Source organism: Haliotis rubra, unplaced genomic scaffold (assembly GCF_003918875.1).
Source record: "Haliotis rubra isolate DU_JTF1 unplaced genomic scaffold, ASM391887v1 Scf215, whole genome shotgun sequence".
NCBI lineage: Eukaryota > Metazoa > Mollusca > Gastropoda > Lepetellida > Haliotidae > Haliotis > Haliotis rubra.
The window spans coordinates 893,208-916,514 of record NW_025766170.1 but is presented as its reverse complement, the minus strand read 5'-3'; the positions used below and the strand labels follow the sequence as shown (position 1 = coordinate 916,514).

The 23,307-nt window shown below is 40.1% G+C and overlaps 1 protein-coding gene across 1 annotated transcript in view; it reads right to left on the bottom strand.

Annotated features, from left to right (window-relative positions):
* Nucleotides 1-23,307, bottom strand: part of LOC124276909 (A disintegrin and metalloproteinase with thrombospondin motifs 16-like) — a 165,646-nt gene that overhangs the window by 61,916 nt on the left and 80,423 nt on the right. The window contains 1 exon segment of the mRNA XM_046712576.1: nucleotides 11,460-11,800. Coding sequence (XP_046568532.1) covers nucleotides 11,460-11,800 — 341 coding nt within the window.

Here is a 23,307-nt window from a genome sequence, read left to right as displayed (position 1 = left end):
ATTTGCATTGTTAACATGAAAATAACCTGGTATGAACAGAGTAAAATAAGACAACAAGAACAACAATAATCATAATGTCCAAGATATTTTTTATGGATTAAACAACTGTCAGTTCACCTGATGAAGGGACCTGGAATGGTTTCGAAACGTCGTGAGGGAAATTAAAAAGAAGTTTAATCCATAAAAATATCTTGGACATCAATGTACAACTTCTAAATGCCACTGAAAGACATAATAATGATAATATGTAGGGATTTATACAACCTTTAACAAGACTCACTGACTGACTGACTGAGTTTAGTTTTACATCGTTTTAGCAATATTCCAGCAATATCACGGCAGGGGACACCAGAAATGGGCTTCACACATTGTGCCCATGTGGGGAATCGAACCCGGGTCTTCGACGTGACGAGCCAACGATTTAACCACTAGGCTACCCCACCGCCCCCCTTTAACAAGACGCAATGACAAACTTCATCTCAGTACTACCTTCTAGCCTGCACCATCCTGCTCCCATAAGAATTTTCAAAAGCAAGTTTTGACTGCGTGAGTTGATTTGCACTTGCTTCAATCATTCTGTACATGAGAGAGATGAAAGTCTTCAGTATGTATACACTTACAGTTATATGGAAAGAGCATAACCACCACACCCTTTCCAATATTAAAGTATTGAGTACCAGCTGTGCATTCAAAGTTTATGAACCTAGGTCGTCCCATCTCCATGGGAGGTCTACCCCAATTATACTTGAAGTATTTTAAATTAAATCTGCCTTCAGATACTTTGTCAGGTCAGTATCATACATGATACCATTTGAACGTATTCAAAAGGTAGACTAAAATACTGTTTTGTTACACTATCTGGAAACTGATAAGTGAAAGTCATACTCAGGCTCAAACATTTTCTGGGTAGGTGTCCCTTTTTGTTACTTATTCAGACAGATGTAGCAGATATACAGAGAGATTATCAGGAGCAGGTGCCCCTTGATCACAACCTGTCAAACGGATCATCTATTCAAGTCCTTTAACAGTTCACACCAGTCTAGCAACATCATCAGTAAATGCTCACCAAAGTATCAAGTCCATCTCTAGCACAAGACATATCACTCACCTCCAACACCCCACCCTAGCAAGTGCCCCCTGATCACAACCTGTTCTCCAGAGTATCAAGTCACCTCTGGCACAAGACATGTCACTCACCTCCAACACCCCACCCTAGTCAGTGCCCCCTGATCACAACCTGCTCTCCAGAGTATCAAGCCCACCTCTGGCACAAGACATGTCACTCACCTCCAACACCCCACCCTAGTCAGTGCCCCCTGATCACAACCTGTTCTCCAGAGTATCAAGCCCACCTCTGGCACAACACATGTCACTCACCTCCAACACCCCACCCTAGTCAGTGCCCCTGATCACAACCTGTTCTCCAGAGTATCAAGCCCACCTCTGGCACAAGACATGTCACTCACACCTCCAACACCCCACCCTAGTCAGTGCCCCTGATCACAACCTGCTTCTCCAGAGTATCAAGCCCACCTCTGGCACAAGACATGTCACTCACCTCCAACACCCCACCCTAGTCAGTGCCCCCTGATCACAACCTGCTCTCCAGAGTATCAAGCCCACCTCTGGCACAACACATATCACTCACCTCCAACACCCCACCCTAGTCAGTGCCCCCTGATCACAACCTGCTCTCCAGAGTATCAAGCCCACCTCTGGCACAAGACATGTCACTCACCTCCAACACCACACCCTAGTCAGTGGACCCTGATCACAACCTGTTCTCCAGAGTATCAAGCCCACCTCTGGCACAAGACATGTCACTCACCTCCAACACCCCACCCTAGTCAGTGGCCCCTGATCACAACCTGTTCTCCAGAGTATCAAGCCCACCTCTGGCACAAGACATGTCACTAACCTCCAACACCCCACCCTAGTCAGTGGCCCCTGATCACAACCTGCTCTCCAGAGTATCAAGCCCACCTCTTGCTTAAGACATGTCACCAAACTGTTTCAATTTACCCCACCCTAATATGACATCATTAGCAGGTGCTCTCTGACTGAGATTATCCAATTTACCACTGGATTATGGCATGTGACCCATCTCATGACAAACAATTCAAACCACCCAAGTGAGTGAGTGAGTTTGGTTTTACACCGCTTTTAGCAATATTACAGCCATATCACGGCAGGGGACATGGCCTTCACACACTGTACCCATGTGGCCCAAGTCAGTGCCCTGATTTCCTCCCTGTACTGACATCGCCCATGCTGAGTTGTCCAGTCAGGCTGCATACTACCCCATCCAACCACCTCTAACAGCACTCTCACCCTATCCAACCACCTCTAACAGCACTCTCACCCCATCCAAACACCTCTAACAGCACTCTCACCCCATCCAACCACCTCTAACAGCACTCTCACCCCATCCAACCACCTCTAACAGCACCCTTCACCCCATCCAACGGCATCCAACCACCTCTACAGCACTCTCACCCCATCCAAACACCTCTAACAGCTTCTCACTCCCATCCAACCACCTCTAACAGCACACTCACCCTATCCAACCACCTCTAACAGCACTCTCACCCATCCACCCACTCTTCTAATCAGCTCCACTCTCACCCCATCCAACCACCTCTAACAGCACTCTCACCCCATCCACCCACCTCTAACAGCACTCTCTCACCCCATCCAACCACCTCTAACAGCACTCTCAACCCCATCCAACCACCTCTAACAGCCTCTCTCATCCAACCACCTCTAACAGCACTCTCACCCCATCCAACCACCTCTAACAGCACTCTCACCCCATCCAACCACCTCTAACAGCACTCTCACCCCATCCAACCACCTCTAACAGCACTTCTCATCCCATCCAACCACTCTCTAACAGCGCTCTCACCCCATCCAACCACCTCTAACAGCACACTCACCCCATCCAACCACCTCTAACAGCACTCTCACCCCATCCAACCACCTCTAACAGCACTCTCACCCCATCCAACCACCTCTAACAGCACTCTCAAACACCTCTAACCCCATTCTCCAACCACCTCTAACAGCTCTCACCCCATCCAACCACTCCTAACAGCACTCTCACCCCATCCAACCACCTCTAACAGCACTCTCACCCCATCCAACCACCTCTAACAGCACTCTCACCCCATCCAACCACCTCTAACAGCACTCTCACCCCATCCAACCACCTCTAACAGCACTCTCACCCCATCCAACCACCTCTAACAGCACTCTCACCCCATCCAACCACCTCTAACAGCACTCTCACCCCATCCAACCACCTCTAACAGCACTCTCAACCCCATCCAACCACCTCTAACAGCACTCTCACCCCATCCAACCACTTCTAACAGCACTCTCACCCCATCCAAACACCTCTAACAGCACTCACCCCATCACCCCATCCAAACACCTCTAACAGCACCTCTCTACCCCATCCAACCACTTCTAACAGCACTCTCACCCCATCCAACCACCTCTAACAGCACTCTCACCCCATCCAAACACCTCTAACAGCACTCTCACCCCATCCAAACACCTCTAACAGCACTCTCACCCCATCCACCACCTCTAACAGCAATTCTCCCCCCATCCAACCACCTCTAACAGCATCCATCTACACCTCCCATCCAACCACCTCTAACAGCACTCTCACCCCATCCAACCACCTCTAACAGCACTCTCACCCCATCCAACCACCTCTAACAGCACTCTCACCCCATCCAACCACCTCTAACAGCACTCTCACCCCATCCAAACACCTCTAACAGCAATCTCACCCCATCCAACCACCTCTAACAGCACTCTCAAGCCAACATACGAACACCTTTTATCTGCGAAGATCCATCTCCCATTGATTCACCATTTACGAGGATGCGACACATGGCAAGTATCAAACTTAATAACATCATTTCTTTCAAAGAATTTACAGTCACATTTTAAATATGACAGGCATTTAAATATAAATGATGTTTATGTGTCTTGAGTAATAAAAGATAATATCATGCAACCTTTGTACACCTGCCCAGGCAATAAAAACTTCTATAGGGCCAAAATGTCACAATCCTCTCCTTAAATCAGTTTTTGCATAATGGTTCAGTTGTCCGGCTTTGTTATTATCTAGACCTTCACTTGTATATGGGTCCTAATTTGAACTCTACCGAGGAATATGCTGGGGTACTTTGGACAAGTAAAGCTTTCCATTTAATGCCCTATTTACATACACATTGCTAAGTCACCTCACAGGGAGGGTTGTAGTTTTCAGAGATGGGGGTGGGGATGGGGTGGGGGGTGGAGTGGCATTTCGAGTGGTTGGTGCCACAAAGAAAGGTTGTCAAGGAGATGGACCAGATGGTTCCTACTATAGCAAGATATAGACTAGGATGGTTAAAATGTTGTACAATGGATGGGGGACAGTCATTCAGGGGTCGGAAGAGCTTAATATATACCGTATGAGTGTAGTGAATCACTGAGTGTAAGGATAGATATTTAACTTGATCTAAACAGTATTTCAGTCATAGAAGTAGGAAGAAAGCCAAAGGTAATCCATGTTCAAAATGTATTTCATTTTAGCAAAATCATGAAACAAGATCTTGAGTTTGGTGTGCGAGTCATGATTTCCAATCAATAATCACCAAAGTTTGGCAACTGGTTAAATCTGCTTCGTGAATCATTGAAAACTGTGCCATTAAAGACTGACTGAGCGAACAGAAGAAAATAAGAAAAAGAAAATGAACTTGCATTATGAAACACCCAAAATGGGTTTGATGAATCATCAATTTGACAAATTGACTTGGGTGATTGGTGTGATGAGCAAACACCTTAACCACTAGGATATCCTATATAACCTCTGATCCCAACAACAGATTGGTCGAGACTGATGTTACTTTACGTTTCTGTACCCAAACAGAAAACCATACCCATGTTACCAATGGCTTAACCACTGGGCCACCCACCTCTATAAGTAGTAATACAGACAGGGTCATGAACAAGTTTTGGTTCAAACAGAAACCCAAACCCATGTTACCAATGACTTAACCACTGGGCCACCCACCTCTATAAGTAGTAATACAGACAGGGTCATGAATAAGTTTGGGTTCAAACAGAAAACCATACCCAACTTACCAATGGCTTAACCACTGGGCCACCCACCTCTTGAAGTCGTAATACAGACAGGGTCATGAACAAGTGGTGTCACCTACTGTACCCAAACAGAATACCAAACACATTTTACCAATGGCTTAACCACTGGGCCACCCACCTCTTGAAGTCGTAATACAGAGAGAGTCATGAACAAGTGGTGTCACCTACTGTACCCAAACAGAATACCAAACACATTTTACCAATGACTTAACCACTGGGCCACCCACCTCTTGAAGTTGTAATACAGATGGAGTCATGAACAAGTGGTGTCACCTACTGTACCCAAACAGAAAACCAAACACATTTTACCAATGGCTTAACCACTGGGCCACCCCACCCCTTTAACTCTCATGAGAAGAGCCTGAAAAGTTTAACAGGGTGCAAAACCAGCCAAACATTTACTAGACAGTCATAAAGAACACGCAACAAGGGTATTTATCCTTGTGCATGGGTTCTGCAGGTGACGGGACACAGACTGTCAGCTGCCATTTATACCGTGAACACACCAACAATTGCAGCAGGTGAAAGGGTGCACTGTGTTACCTACAGTAGACCTACAGGGCAGCAAACCACTCAGTCAATGCAGTTAATTGAGACAAACTGGTTCAGTCATACAGTTGCCCCACAGACATCAAGTCCACTCTGAGACAATGCTGAAAGCACCTGTTAGAGCTGTGTCGTTCCACAGTCAACAGTACCACAGTAAGCGTAGCGAAACAATCACACAGTCAAGGTGTATTCTACCTGTGACTCATCACAGTTTGGCTTGTTCTGGGTCACTGGTTCCTAACCCACAGATCTACACTGCCAACCCCCATGGCGAGGGTTTTCATGAAATGAGTCCACCTGCAGTCTTTAAGTGGATGATTTGTGGATGATTTGTAACTGGACTTGTTTCCCTTACATTAAAAGGCAAAAGACATGAGGGAAGCATACAGAGTGCACCAACACTTTAAGTTCAAGCTGAGGAATTAACTCGATCAGGACATCTCGGTTCACAGATTTGGATGAAGTAGAAAAGACTTAAGGACTCCAGTAATATATCCATCATTTGGTTAAACAGTTTACAATATTACAAAACAAATCTTATCCACAGCGATTCTTCATTCTTGTAACCATTTCATGGTTTGGTTGAGGTGTCATTATTCACTGTGAAGAGTTGAATCCCTTCTGAAATCCCAAAGCCATTGATTGCAGGTTCAAATCCCAGAACTGATACGATGTTTCTAGGTCAGCTCAGGTCGGTGGGTTTCACAAAGTAGTGTGGATTTTATCAAGTAGAAATATCTGTTGTAAATATGGGGGGAAACAAAATAGAAGTAATTAATATACTATCGCCTCAGCCTTACATTCTTCAATTTCAGTATTTCCTATCATTCTTAAATAAAACAATACAGATGACTTCAACCTATGAAGAAACTATAACAATAAGTCATAACAGTGCATAGGTCAATAATTTTACATCCAGTTTTAGGGCTGCATCAAATGCTGATCCAATTTTGTTCGTATCAAATCCTCTTTATTGCATGAAGTTTCACCAACCAAAAACAGATACAAAAGATGATCTTTCCATGAAGGGAAGGTAACTCAAACCAATTAGGCAATAATTTTGCAACCAGTTTTAGGGCTCCATCAAATGCTGGATGCAATTTCAGTCCAATAAAATCCTCTTTATTTGATGAATTTTCATCAACCGAAAACAGATACAAAAGGCAATCTTTCCAACAAGGGCAGGCAACTCAATCCACAAATCAATTAAAGTTTTATAGCTGCATCATATTCTGGATGTAATATCATTTTTAAATTCACTTTATTGCATGACATTCCACAGACACAATATATGATCTTTTTCATCTCGTCCCCAGAAGAAATAATGTGAAGGTGAACCATCCAAACAGCAGTGGCGGCTGCACTATCTGGACAGTTATCAGTCTGGTAAATGGTTTATACGACATGTTTCATATTTACTGCCATGCAAGCCCTCCAAACTGATCCCCTTGCCACCTGCACCCCTGAGATCAGTTGTAAAGAAAACATTGTCTGTAGTAGCATGATCAGCATGCAACCTTTCAAGTCGACCTGTACAAATGAAAGCCTGACTATCACAGGTCCCCTACATCACGGCAAGAGGGACAAATGTTTCCTGCTTCTTTACCTGTATTGTATTACTACCTGCTCATGTGAGGGTTTCTGGGGCACGTGTTTGAGCCTGATTACAGACATGGAGTATCCGCCATTCTTAAAGGTTCACTGGCATAGCAGATAACATCGCAGCAGTGGCTGCGTTCGATTTCAGGTAGAAGGCCAAATGAAATATATGTTTTAAACTCACCGAATTCCTAACCTGTACAATGTCAAGTGAATACATTGAATCTCTTGTTTCAATCCTTCTGTTTACCACAGAGCCAAAAAGCCACATTCAACAAAGTGACAACAGTTTCAGTTTATTTGTATTCACCAATGGCTTGTTTTGTTGGATTGGAATAACAAAATGGTAAAAAGAATATTACATATATATTAAAAAAAGTAACCTGAATTTTCAAATAATTCTTTTTCAAATGATTTGCTTTGTCAATAAACCAGAAAAACCCCAAACAAACAGTACAAAACATTCCTAAAGTGAACTCAGAGGCCCAATCATTTGAGGCCCCACACGGACAGATATCTCATCTTTTAAGTGAGGTGCATCTGCTCATCATGCTAAAGGCACGGGTCCAATTTCCAACATGGGAACTATGTGAGAAGCCCATTTCCAGTGTCCCACACTGGAATATTGCTAAAAACCATAAAAACCTAACTCACTCATTTAAAGTGAATCTTGGATTCAAACCCATGGTCATACCTAAGCGAAACAACATGAAGTATAACCATTTGAGCCATTAGATGTCAATTCAAGTTCCTGAACCACTTCATTTCTGCATTGCTAAAGCCCTAAGTGAAGCAAGTCTACACTTCCTCAGGTTTTGAATCTCCAATCTCACTGAGGTTCCTTTTCAGCTTAAAAGGAATTATTTGTTCTTATCAAAATTATATGTACTCAGAGACTAAGCATTAGTCTGTCATACAGACCCTGAAACAAATATACCCAATGCAAGTCCACAATGTGTGGCAAGTCTAGATTACCGCTGTTTCTGAAAATGAAGAAAGTCTCTGGGCTCCTTTTTATTGCCTTTTATCTTAATTTAAAATATGTTCATTGCAGAGACTAGCTGTTTGTGTAAGAAACATCCTATGAGAGAAGTGTTGTTTTCTCTGTTGTTGATGGGTGGTCCCCTCCCAGTAGCAACAAGTTGTGCAGGACTTGACCCTGTGGCAGATAGTAACCTGGGTCTGCAACACACGGAGCATGCACAGATATCCAGCTTCACATGGAGGGGAACCCACATAGCCCACAGGTCAAGCCTCCCTCCACTAACTTCACAGATCTTCCAGTCCCATCTCGAGAGTCTACACACATCACAAGCATGCTATTAAGCTGCCATGGCTGGGTAAAAATCGTCCCTGTGGCTATTGCTGGATGAAAGGTCTCATCTTTGACATAGAATATCTGCCTCTCTTGTAATTGCCTTCATTCCAACAGTGTCCATATCTCATGGTAAGTCTCCCTAGCCCCAGTCAGTGACCCCTGGAATCCCAGTTAGAAAGTCTATATCCTTGCAGCAGTTGTGTGTATTCCCTGTGGACTTGATCCTCACAGTAGAGATGTTGATACCATCAACAGACAGGCTCACAGGGATTTACTATCTGTACATGAACCTATCTATTTGTCGGACCATTTGTCCTAATGTCTGAGTATCCGGAACCAAAATGTATGGACAATGATTCCTATCTTCCATTCTGGAGAAATATTGGTTAGATAGGTCATGGTTTAAGAGACAGTATCGCTGGGCTGTAGAGTAAGATTTCATAAACATTTGTTATACTACACTGTCTATGATAGTGTATACGGGAGATATGAACCTGTCTCTGGATGCTACCGTGATGAAGATAGCACCATCATAACGCATGATATATGCCTCTCTTCGAATCTCCTCCCACCACATAATGATGATTGGATGGGTCTACTTAATATCTTCATGCTTCATCAACAAAGATGAATTGCATTGAATTTCCTTTTTGACATGAGGCGATACTAATGAGACAGATGTGCATTCACACAATTAATCATTTCTCCTTTCAAAAAGCCTCTTGTATAGTTTGTGCCTTTCAAACTTCTTTAAGCCTGCAATAGTTAGTGAGTGAGTATGGTTTTACACCGCTTTTAGCAATGTTCCAGCAATATCACGGCAGGGGACACCAGAAATTTGCTTAACACACAGTACCCATGTGGGGAATCGAACCCGCATTTTCAGCATGACAAGTGAATGCTTTAACCACTAGGCTACCCCATAGTCCCTTAAACCTGCAATAATTATTAAAGCATACTTCAAACAATACCAAAATTGAACCATTTTACTGTAAAAGATGTCAGATAAGTATCTGAATAATTAAGTTCCATTTGATATGGGACATCATGTTTAAAATTAGATTTGTGTGTGTGTTTTAAAGGAATAACCTATCGCTGTTTGAAGAACATGGATGTCCATGAAAAATGACATTATGGTATGTCTGTCCAAAAATAAGAATAGGAGTTACACATGTACTTGCAATGTGTATAAAGATATCTTATAACTTTATCATGAACTCTTCAAAATGATCAGTTTAAAAAACATGGGTCCAAAAGAAATTCATTTCCAACTGATATCTGATCTTGCTCTTTAACCTCTTCAACTGTCACAGCCTGTCATGAAGGGATTTCTTCAAATGTCAATGGAGGAAAAGTCTGTTCCCAAAAGGTCAGACAATCTGACATGTATGGTCAGTGCATGGTGACCAGCATGTTTGTATGTACAATGAGGTCAACTGTCCACCCACATGGGCACAGAGGTCAAACGGGATACACTTCCTATTGTGTTGAGACAATGCTTCCACAATCAGGTTAAACTGTTGTGGGTAACCCGATTTGCATGACCACTGCTCTGTCAATGTGTTAAAGATCATGTGTCATACAAAACTGTATTTCTATGTCAGAAAGCTCCATGTTCCAATATTTATGTCCACACATAACCATTCAGAATTATTTATCGGTCCAATTACTTATTACAAGTTTCTACTTCTCAGCTATATGTCACCTTGTATTATTAGAGACAACAAAATACTTGAAGCATAATTTGTAAACAAAAGAGTTACCAATTCAAAGCTCTTATACAGTGATGGCAACAGGAGAACTTAACATTGTGTCATCGGAGGGAGGGGGAGGGGGGTTGAAATTATTGACGCAAATTACAGTATTTAAGTTTGTGGTCTTTCCAATGCAGATTCAATTTTAAATGCCTTTTTATTCAGATTCAAATTTAAGGCATCTTGAAAGCAAATTAATTTATAAGGAATTCACACTCAAAGCCATATTAAGACTTTTTCAATGCCGAATTTAAGGCCTGTTAAAACCTATTTCAAAAATGAACTTCTACCTATAACAAAGCCTTCATGGAGTCTCATTATCAGTAACTTAAAAGAAATAAGACCAACAAGACTATTTGAAGACTATAATTGGAATGGTTATATTCTGCTTTTAAAAGATTTCAGAAATACCAGAGGGACACAAAACAATGAACTCCACACACTGTAGCCAGCTGTGGAGTTTAATCTTTAGTTTTGTTAACTATTTGGGTTAACCCACCACTCTGTAGTTTAATTTAAGGTTAATGATAACATTTGTTTCTGGTTCTATGCTGCATGGCAGATTAACGTCATTGTAACCAATATTCAAGCAAGGGACAGAATATAGGTGTCAGTCATTATGTAGGTATTCTATTCCAGACTGATGAGACAAGCAAGTCATTGTCCAGACTCCACCATTTACAAACCGCCGCCATATAGCTGGAATATTGCTGAGTATGGTGTTAAACAACAAACCAATTAAATCATGGAAAACCTCAAGCTAACACCTTTGAATGAACATAAATGTATATCGAGATTTTGGTCAGTCTGGAACCCATCAGTTAAGGAACTCAACCTTCCAGACAATCTCGAAGGAATGTCCCCATACAAGCATGTGGACATTCCTCCATTCCTTTATCCGGAAATATGTTAATACAGACAATTTCCTTGGTTACATTACTGTGTAGATTAGTATGGCATCACTGTATGTTCATCTTATCTCATCTGCACCATCGTCAACTTGGTAATCAGTAAACATTTTAAAAGATTGGAACACGGCATCAAAGTTTGGACACAACACAAATTGTATTACTCACCATTCCGTCACAGATGTGAGCTGCCACTGGGCTGTTGTTGTGGTTACGAACATTCCCGGTATATAAACACTCAAGGTCATTCTCAAGGTCTTCCGCTGACGTCTGCTCTTCATCTACAGTGTCATTGGACATATTTTTTCGACGGTACACTTTAAATCCTGGTGCAAGAAGCTTCTTATTTTCCCACATTTCCAGGTGGAACGTTTCTCCGAAGCCACTGATGTTGACATGGATGACACTCTGTCCAATGGTGCTTCTTTTATGGCGTGCCACTTTCTTCCAGTCTCTGGACACAACATTATCGCCTCCATCAAAGATGTAGGGAAAAACCACCTCATATTCTGAAATAAGTAAATATTCATAAATAGTGAGTATGCCACCACATATCCTGAAATGACAAGCTCGTACATGCTCATGATTTGACAGTATGCCACCTTATATGCTGAAATGACAAGTACATGCTCAGGTATTGAGTATGCCACCTCATATGTTGAAATGACAAGTACATGCTCATGATTTGAGAGTATGCCACCTCATATGCTGAAATGACAAGTACTTGCTCAGGAATTGAGAGTATGCCACCTCATTTGCTGAAATGACAAGTACATGCTCAGGAATTGAGAGTAAGCCACCTCATATGCTGAAGTACAAGTAAGTATTCATGAATAGTGAATATGCCACCTTTATAGTCTGAAGGACAAGTAAGTATTTATAAATAGTGAGTATGCCACCTCATATCCTGAAGGACAAGTGAGTATTTATAAATAGTGAGTATGCCACCTCCACCTCATATCCTGAAGGACAAGTAAGTATTCAGAAGTAGATCCTATAAAACCTAGTTTGCTTAGTCAAAGTTTTAGACAACATTTTGAAATCAGTTTACCAACAATATGAAGGCAGAGGAAACAGGAAAATGGTTTTACACATTGTACCTCTGTGGGTTTGAACCACACCTTCAGCACAATGTTCAAGAGTTTTAACCACTAGGCCTACCCACTGCCCCTTGGCAAGGTGACAATCATGTTATTACACTTGAGTCTTGTTTCCACAGTGGATATAACCCTAAAGTTCATATTTAATAAATGTGCCGATATATCTTACTGGTTCCTGTGATACATAACACAAAAGAAACTGTGGTCATGTTCTTGAACCATGTGTGTCCAACTGGTTTATTAAAGATTTTTCATTTGTTTAAATTTAAATGAAACTGAAATTTGAAAATAACGAGAAACAATAACAATAAACAATAACGAATAACAAGTTATGGTGAAATGTCACCATATTTTCAGCCCATGATGGAGCTGTACAAAAGTCTGAACTTTGAAATACCTCTTTTTTTCCCCACACTAAATTTGCATCAATCTACCCTGCTGTCATGAAATATGGTTTATTTTGTAAAGATATCAATTGTCAGTATCATCATTATGATTATCAACATTCAGTCCTGTATAAATCTAATGAATTCAGTTATTTTTGTGTTTCACTATAACATGTTATGGACCCTAAAAATCTCACAAGCAAATCACAATGCATGAACCCCTCAAAGTACAGGTGAGATATGGAGTCAGATTAGACACAGACACTTGTCTATTATCTATAAATCAAAGCACATAAGGTATTTTCCATTATATTGAAGTTATTTTACACACTACCCGTGAAGGTCCGGGTTAGAATGAGCCTTCAGTAACCCATGCTTGTCGTAAGAGGCGACTAACGGGATCGGGTGGTCAGGCTCGCTGACTTGGTTGACACATGTCATCAGTTCCCAATTGCACAGATCGATGCTCATGCTGTTGATCACTGGATTGTCTGGTCCAGACTCGATTATTTACAGACCGCAGCCATATAGCTGGAATATTGCTGAGTGTGGCATAAAACTAAACTCACTCACTCACTCACTGTTTCACACACACACATTACTCTAAAGTCTAGTTGAACATGTTCAAAGGTACATCCCTGCAATAGTGTTGAACAAAGATGTTCGTCTCCAGGTAGACTGATGTTGTTAGGTGTATGAGGGCAATGGGGCCTGACTCTTCTATCTACCGACGCAAAGTGTAATAGCCTCTAATCCTATCACCCTGAGACGGCAATGAGGCGGATCAAGGTCCCAGCTCCCATGTGTGGTGTCCCCCTGAGTCACACAGTGCAGTGGGACATTATGTGTCACTTGACAAAGTCTTGAATGCTGATTCTGCACAGCAAATAATTCTCAAGAGTTCTAAAGTAAAAATATACGAAACATTTAACTTTTAAGTTTGAGCTTTCAACCTACAGTCTTCAATGCACATTGAAAGACAGAACAATACTCTTAAGTAGATACAACTTCCAGCTCGATCGAAACAAATGTACTCAATGTTTATGCTTTGAGAACATTATAAATATATATATATTTAACATTTATAGTTTTCTTAATTTACTTTAGAAAAAAAACAGACAAAAAAACAAACAATATCCTGTTTCATCCTTCTGAATTATGTTTCAGTTCATAATTGATGCTAAGTTTAAGTGTTTGCTTGCCATAACTTAGTGAGGTACGTGAAGGTTTATCTAAATTACACCTTTTTTAACACACTAGGAACTCATCAGCAGAACATACAAACAACAGTAATTCTGAAACCTGATGTTTGTGACTAGAATGGGTAAGCATTTGCCAAGTCCTCATTTTGAGTACATAAACTGTCTGGGAATAGTAATAATGGTTGGTTGGTTGGTTGGTTTGTTGTTTAACACCACACCCAGCAATATTCCAGGTATATGGTGGCAGCCTGTAAATAATCAAGTCTGGACCAGACAATCCAGTGATCAACAGCATGAGCATCAATCTACGCAACTGGGATAAAATGACATGTGTCCATCAAGTCAGTGGGCCTGACCACTAATTGCATTAACATTAATGCATTAACATTTATAATTTGCAGATTACAAATCACAAGTATGGGAGGGATAGGGTTCCTTATGTATATCAATGTTGCTAGCAGTAATTGTCCACAATACAAAGTTTCCAGATACACAGAGTCCAGACTGACAAGGTTTCACTGTATTGATGACTACTGCGTGTTTAGTATCACAACACATGAAGACATTTCACCCTCTGCAGTCATGTGAAGCATAAACACTGTACCCCCCCTCTTCATTACCACACGTCCCTTCATCTGGATACGGACCAAGTTTTATGTTATAACACCGACATTTTAGTACAAGAATTATTACTGTATCAACAACTTAACATAAAGAGTGACAGAAACTGTGCCCATCACTGCTGTTTGCTGACTCAGTCAGTGTTAAAATGCCTGATTGATAACGAGGTAATCCACAAATATAACCGACTTATATTGAGGTGAAATCAGGCGTACTGGTGGGAATGAATGGGAGGATTAACGTCAGACCCCATCCTGTCGTTTTAACCCATAGTAGGAGAAGTACACTGCTTACAGCTGAAATATGTAGGTATAGAGTACACTATGTACCATATTATCATGACAGTGGTGTGTTTCCAATGTTGGAACACATGACAGGACATTTCTTGCATGGCTCATATCCTGTAGAGCTCACTCATGCATGGGCTCGTCATGTGAAATAGTTCTTAAACATTGCTAAAAATATGATTTTGTTCCCACACCCTGTTTAAATGAATTGCTCCTATTTCTGAAAATGCAAAACTTCTTTTTGTTAAGAGTCTGTAGTAGGGGAGTATATCGTTAGGGAGAGGTTATGTAGGATGAATGTATTGGATGTTTTCTGATTCTTGTTGCCTGTGCCGGTGCTTCATTCAGACATGGGGCACTGGGGTAGCCCAGTGGTTAAGGTGTTTGCTCGTCATGTAGAAGACCTGGGTTTGATTCCCACATGGGCAACAGACCATCAGCAAGTTGACAAGGTGAGGATGTCTTCCCTCAAACACTGTACATGTACAATCAGGTGATACCTTGGTCACCAGACCATCAGCAAGTTGACATGGTGAGGATGTCTTCCCTAAAACACTGAACATGTACAATAAGGTGAAACCTTGGTCACCAGACCATCAGCAAGTTGACAGGATGTCATCTGTGTGATTTCTTCATTCCATCCTACACTTGAACTGACAAGTATGCTACAGAGAACCCTGTATGATGTATTCAGCAACCTGAATGTCTCAATCAATACCAGTATTTACACAGGTATGTTTATAGAACTAGGGCCAATTTACAGAACATTGACAATTTATTTTTTTACAGATTTAAAACCTAATATATTTTCAAGTTTCACAAACACTGTACAGGCCAAGGCTGCTTTTTCTTCTGTAAATGTCATGTTCCCTGATTAAATAAAGTGTGGCAGCATCTGTGTGCAGGGCTGTGTAAGACATGGTTCCTGTAAGACACATCCACTTCCAGACTCCTCTTCACGTCAAAGGTATAAACGAAGCAAGTTTCAGTTTCATCAGCTTCAGCTGTATACAAATATTGATTTGTCCAAAACAAATTCTGTCTGACACAGAAAAACCTTCAAATAATATTTTTCTTCATAAATTTACACATAACTTGTATATTTAAACATTTTCCCCTCCAAATATACAATAATTGTCACAATAGCTCGATAAACAAAAATGTAATTAACAAAAGTTTAATCATACAAAAATATTTTCAAGTTTACAAATACATTCAACAAAGAAAGCTTTTGAGGCATCCTTTTAAAGGATTTAAGTGAAAATGTTCCTAAAATCCCAAGAGAGCTGAATGGACCATGTTAATAACATTTACTCTGTATATATGCTTTACAGCACACTGACTTCAGTGTGTAGCAGCCACCCAAGTCTCATTCATAACCTCTCCTATTTTATCTAGCAGCTAAATGATTGCATACAGGAAGGGGGGTGGAGGGTGGGGGGTTGGGTAAGATGGGCGTAGGAGCATGACGCAGGAGAACTGCAAAACGAAAGGCTTAGGAAGGGGGTCGTGTGTGAGGGGGCATTGTATATTCAAATTGTTGGGGGATTTTCTAATCCCTTTCATGTGCTGAAGATTAATCATAAGTCATTCCTGGGCCAGACGTAGGCCATTATCATCCATAACTGTATACAACAGCACCATGTAGTGGTTGGCAGAGGTAGGACTGTATATTACCACTTTAATATACATCTGACACATCGCAGAATAATGGCCACCATGGTATAAACATTTTGGCTTATGACAAGCTCTCAAAAACACTTTAATGGTGGCCATGACAACTTCCTGTCACTGCCATAAGCCTACTACAATAATGAAAAATACGGTCAAATCTCGACAACTCACAGCATGGACAATAATATTAAACATCAAAATGGATAATAATGGTTGCAGCTCCGTCTGACTTCAGAATTTCTGCTGATTGTAAGAATTTTTTTCGTTTGCTTACAGAACTGTCAGACTCAATTTAAATTCTATTACATTTAATAACTTACTTGAATAAAAACTTTTGTTTTGATCCAAGCCTGTAGGTTTTGTAATTAGATGTTGCCCTTGTGGGCAGTATATGAAGCATGAATGAAGCCTGAAACCAACACGCTTTATAAACTGAAGACTCCTGAAGCTACTGAAGATTCAGCAATTGTAAAGAGTGATTAATTTATTACAAATATCAAAACTGACTATTGTTGGATGATTTTACAGTTTTGCCTCAGCACTGACGACTTCCTAAGCTACTTAAGATTCAGCAATTGAAAGATTGATTAATTCGTTAGAAATATAAATACTGACTTTTGTTGGATGATTTTAAAATCTTGGCTCAGCACAGACTTTTGATTGGAACAGAACAAAGATTCTTTGTTAAGGAGGGCCTTGAAACTAGAAATCTGTTTGAGTTGAGAATAAATACGTTTTGAACAGTATTCCATTTATGTTGAGGCATTGAAATTAATATAAATAAACAAATAATTATTAGTCATTTGAGGTAACATAGAGTTTTGTATAATTTGACCATGAGGTTATCATTGCTAGGCCTAATATGAAAGAGGCTGTCTGATATATACCACATCCCAGAGATTCAGCCAAGAATTATATATGATGAAACATAATAACCAACAAGAGCAGCTCACTAACAAATAAACTACTCAGGATCAGGTGGTCAGGCTCGCTGACTTGGTTGACACATGTCATCGTATCCCTACTGCATAGATCGATTCTCATGCTGTTGATCACTGGACTCGATTACTTACAGACTGCCGCCATATAGCTGTAATATTGCTGAGTGCAGCATAAACTCAACCAACCAACCAACCAACCATCCATCCAACCAACCAACCATCCATCCAACCAACCAACCATCCAACAAACCATCCAACAACCAAACCAACCAACCATCCAATCAATCATCCAACAAACCAACAATCCAACCAACCAACCAATACAAGCCTGCAATGACCACACAGGTTATTCTAACATATACTACATGGGAGCATGAAGAAAACAGCATCACTTTCACATTGGTCCTGGGTTCTAGAACTATTGTTGAGATGTTTGCAGGTTGTGCTGGCCCTTGAACACAGTTGCAGCTTTCTTTGAAGTGGTTATAAGCGTAAGCTAGTTAGCCCAAGATGTCCTGTACAGCAATGTTAGGGTTACACAAGTGCTATTATACCAACACACTCTGCCCCCAAAGATGACTATAGCTTGGCTTAAAAGGCAGTACCTTCATTCAATTACGATTTTACACAAATTGCACCCTTGATCACAGGATAATACAGGCGATTTTCCTGTGAAGATTTCATCCGCTTCAGATAGACATGCTCCGTACACCGAGTGATGTCAAAGGTCACCAGGGCTTGGTAAACTCCTTACAGCATGTGCTTAAAGTTTTTGTCGGTAACGTAATGTGCAAGTCCATTTGCAAGTTAAGAATGTTGAAACCTGAATCTTGCAGTCCGACTTCAAAGGCTTGACTCAACAAAGTGTGACATTATCATGAATTATCCTCAATCTCAAATGATCTAGGTATTCAACTGACACGGCAGATTTCATTGAAGTCAGTACATAAAGCAGGCTGCCACCATCATCATACCATAAACTTTGTTTTATCCTGCTAATGGTATAATGTCTTCCCATAGAGCAGACCTGTCAAAGGCCATATTTTGATACACAAAGTGCACCAGCTCTGCCAGTGCCAACACCTGCTTGTGCTTCCCGATCTCAAAAGTTATAGACTGTTCTCAATGGAGACACAATCCCAGCACCTTCACCTTACCATCCTAATGGATTTGGGATTTTTTTTCCCCAACATGTAAATTATACTTGTTTTATATCATGCATATTCAATGTCAAAAATGACTAAGAATAAAATGAAAAAAACCCCCAACATTTTTGTATTGTTTCATGCTACGCCCATCAATGTCGATGCCATATGACAGCAACCTGTCGATCCCGATATCGTGAACATTGATCCACAGGGCTATAATGACAGCATCACCCAAGTCACCGAGCCTGACCACTTGTTTATTTGTAAGGGGGCGGTGGGGTAGCCCAGTGGTTAAAGCGTTCGCTCGTCACCGGAAAGACCCGGGTTTGATTCCTCACATTGGTACAATCAGAAAGAGAGAGAGAGAGAGAGAGAGAGAGAGAGAGAGAGAGAGAGAGAGAGAGAGAGAGAGAGAGAGAGAGAGAGAGAGAGAGAGAGAGAGAGAGAGAGAGAGAGACAGAGAGAGAGAGAGAGAAGGGACACCTGACATGGACTGTACATGAAGGGAATCAACCTGGTCTTCTGTCGACACTGGCAAAAACTTCAACCACTAGGCTTACCCACCAACTCATACAATAAACTGCATCGTAGTACATCATACAATTAACTGCATCGTAGTACATCATACAATAAACTGCATCGTAGTACATCATACAATAAACTGCATCGTAGTACATCATACAATAAACTGTATCATAGTACATCATACAATAAACTGCATCAGAGTACATCATACAATAAACTGTATCATTTACATCATACAATAAACTGCATCGTAGTACATCATACAATAAACTGCATCGTAGTACATCATACAATAAACTGTATCATAGTACATCATACAATAAACTGCATCGTAGTACATCATACAATAAACTGTATCGTAGTACATCATACAATAAACTGTATCGTAGTACATCATACAATAAACTGTATCGTAGTACATCATACAATAAACTGCATCGTAGTACATCATACAATAAACTGTATCGTAGTAAATCATACAATAAACTGTATCGTAGTACATCATACAGTAAACTGCATCGTAGTACATCATACAATGATCACAAACCCACCCCTTCATAGGTAGAAGTCATTTATTAAAAGGGGGTGGGTCAGAAATTTCTCAATGCACCAACACACTTAAAATGAACCCTCCCTGAAAAGACAACAGGCAAAAGTTCATACATTTTGATTAAACTTTTCCAAATATGTGTCTGTTTTTTGGTAAGACTATCCAAGAGATTGTCATTTGTTTGTGACCCCTCCCCCCCCCCTAACCATCCCCCTACTCCCCCAAAACAAATGACCAGCCCCTTACCACAAAGACAGTATATAAACATGTTCCACCTTGTAGTAACTAAATCACCATGATATAACTGTCAAGGAATCGTCAGTAGGTATACACCCTTACGTTCCATCTCCCAGTTTATATGACAGAGAGCAGAGACAGACATTCAAATGGTGGCCACATTCTGTCAGAATTAATGTCAGTGTTAGTATACTCTGACAGAAATGTATTACAAACTCCCATCTATCAGGATAAACGTCACACTCATTCCAAGGACTTGTCACCTTAAAGAAACGTTCCACTGTGAAGTCATGATTTAAACATGGACTACTGCCACAGAGCAGTAGTACTTTAGCTGTTTCCTTTCATGCAGATAGATATACAACAACAATGTTATCTACTTCCACATTATCCATGTTATGCAATAAAATTTGTTCTGCACAAACTGTTTGAACCTAAACTGCTTCATCATGCACATATAATGTGATACAATTTAGTTGGTTGTTTAACACATCACCACTATTCAAGCTATATGTCTAGACCAGACAATCCTGTGACTGACATCCTGAGTATTAATCTATGCAGCTTTGATACATTGATATATGCATCATAGGTGTTTTGTCAGTAAATGAGATATGCTGTTTGAAAATGTTTGACAGAATTTGTACTTTCATTATTTTCCTCTGAATAGTACTTTCAGCATTCTAGCAGTCTTGGAATCAAGGGACACCTACGTATTCTACAGCTTGATATTCTTAATCTAAGATAAAACTACCTAAAATCAGTACATATTTAGAATCTATTATATTCCTAAACATTTAGTTTTCATTGCATATTTGATACCTAATGTTGCAGATAAAGACAATGTTTTCATTCTATGAATGTGTGATGCATGATGTTGCAGATATGACATTGTTTTCATTCTTTTTCTTTGAACGTTTGAAACCTGATGTTGCAGATAAAGACAATGTTTTCATTCTTTTTCTTTGAACGTTTGATGCATGATGTTGCAGATAAAGACAATGTTTTCATTCTTTTTCTTTGAACGTTTCATTCTATGAACAATTGATACCTGATGTTGCAGATAAAGACATTGTTTTCATTCTTTTTCTTTGAATGTTGATACCTGATGTTGCAGATAAAGACAATGTTTTCATTCTTTTTCTTTGAACGTTTGATGCATGATGTTGCAGATAAAGACAATGTTTTCATTCTTTTTCTTTGAACGTTTCATTCTATGAACAATTGATACCTGATGTTGCAGATAAAGACATTGTTTTCATTCTTTTTCTTTGAACGTTTGATGCATGATGTTGCAGATAAAGACAATGTTTTCATTCTATTTTCATTGTTTTTCTTTGAACGTTGATACATGTCAGATAAAGAACAATGTGTGATGCATGATGTTGCAGATAAAGACATTGTTTTCATTCTTTTTCTTTGAACGTTTGATGCATGATGTTGCAGATAAAGACATTGTTTTCATTCTTTTTCTTTGAACATTTGATGCATGATGTTGCAGATAAAGACATTGTTTTCATTCTTTTTCTTTGAACGTTTGATACCTGATGTTGCAGATAAAGACAATGTTTTCATTCTATGAATGTGTGATGCATGATGTTGGAGATAAAGACATTGTTTTCATTCTTTTTCTTTGAACGTTTGATGCATGATGTTGCAGATAAAGACAATGTTTTCATTCTATGAATGTGTGATGCATGATGTTTCAGATAAAGACATTGTTTTCATTCTATGAATGTGTGATGCATGATGTTGGAGATAAAGACATTGTTTTCATTCTTTTTCTTTGAATGTTTGATGCATGATGTTGCAGATAGAGACAATGTTTTCATTCTATGAATGTGTGATGCATGATGTTGCAGATAAAGACATTGTTTTCATTCTTTTTCTTTGAACGTTTGATGCATGATGTTGCAGATAAAGACAATGTTTTCATTCTTTTTTCTTTGAACGTTTGATGCATGATGTTGCAGATGAAGACAATGTTTTCATTCTGTGAACATTTGACACCTGATGTTGCAGATAAAGACATTGTTTTCATTCTGTGAACATTTGATACCTGATGTTGCAGATGAAGACAATGTTTTCATTCTGTGAACATTTGATACCTGATGTTGCAGATGAAGACAATGTTTTCATTCTGTGAACATTTGACACCTGATGTTGCAGATAAAGACATTGTTTTCATTCTGTGAACATTTGATACCTAATGTTGCAGATAAAGACAAGGTTTTCATTCTATGAACATTTGACACATGATGTTGCAGATAAAGACAAGGTTTTCATTCTATGAACATTTGAGACCTGATGTTGCATATAGAGACAATGTTTTCATTCTGTGAACATTTGATACCTGATGTTGCAGATAAAGACAACGTTTTCATTCTGTGAATCTGATGTTGCGTATGAATCTATCCTGGATAGCTGATGTTGCGTATGAATCTATCCTGTTTGCATCCAACATGTATACTGCATGATGAGTGGTACTGAGTCAGGAAGAAAGCATCCCAACATCGCTGACGTGAAGCCCACCCTGGTAGGGACCATCACATAAAGACCTTTTGAGCTGTAAATGGGCACAGCCCCCTCACACAAATGCATCTAAGCCTCTATAATTACTGGGGTAACACAGCAATGGAAATGTCAATTACAAACCAATGGAATGATCCTGCAGTGGCTGCAGGCAAGATGTTAAGAGATATCATCAATAACCACCAAGAACGCCAGTCATCTCCTTCACCCCTTCAATGGCAGCCATCTTGGATCTTCTTCTTAAAGGTATTTTTTGACTGCACTGCGTGTCATTCTGATCTCAATGCTTCATTCAGACTTCAGAAATTATTTCCAAGTTTGTTTTCATTTCATTATGAAGAGCACATGCGTGTTACAATACACATTGGAACCTGTTTGAGACCCGCAGACCTGTAATTTTAGGTCTTCAACCCTGAGCATATTAACTGACAATGGCTGATAGCAATTCTCATACCAGACCTTCATTAACATTTAGCTCTACTTTACTGATAAAAATGATCAAAGGTGTTTCATAACATCTAATTACAGAGATGTAAGCCTCTTGTTAGCTTTCATAACACATTTACTTTCTAAAGAAATATAACTTTCATTCATTCTGAAACCTTCATAGATCATTTGTGGTAGCAAGCAATTAGGATTTTATACCATTTTCAAGCAATATCACTGCAGGGGACATGAGAAATGGTCCTCACAAATTTTACCTATGTTCAGCCCTACAGGAAACTGGGTAACGGAAACGCACTGGAGCCCTACAGGAAACTGGGTAACGGAAACGCACTGGAGCCCTACAGGAATCTGGGTAACGGAAACGCA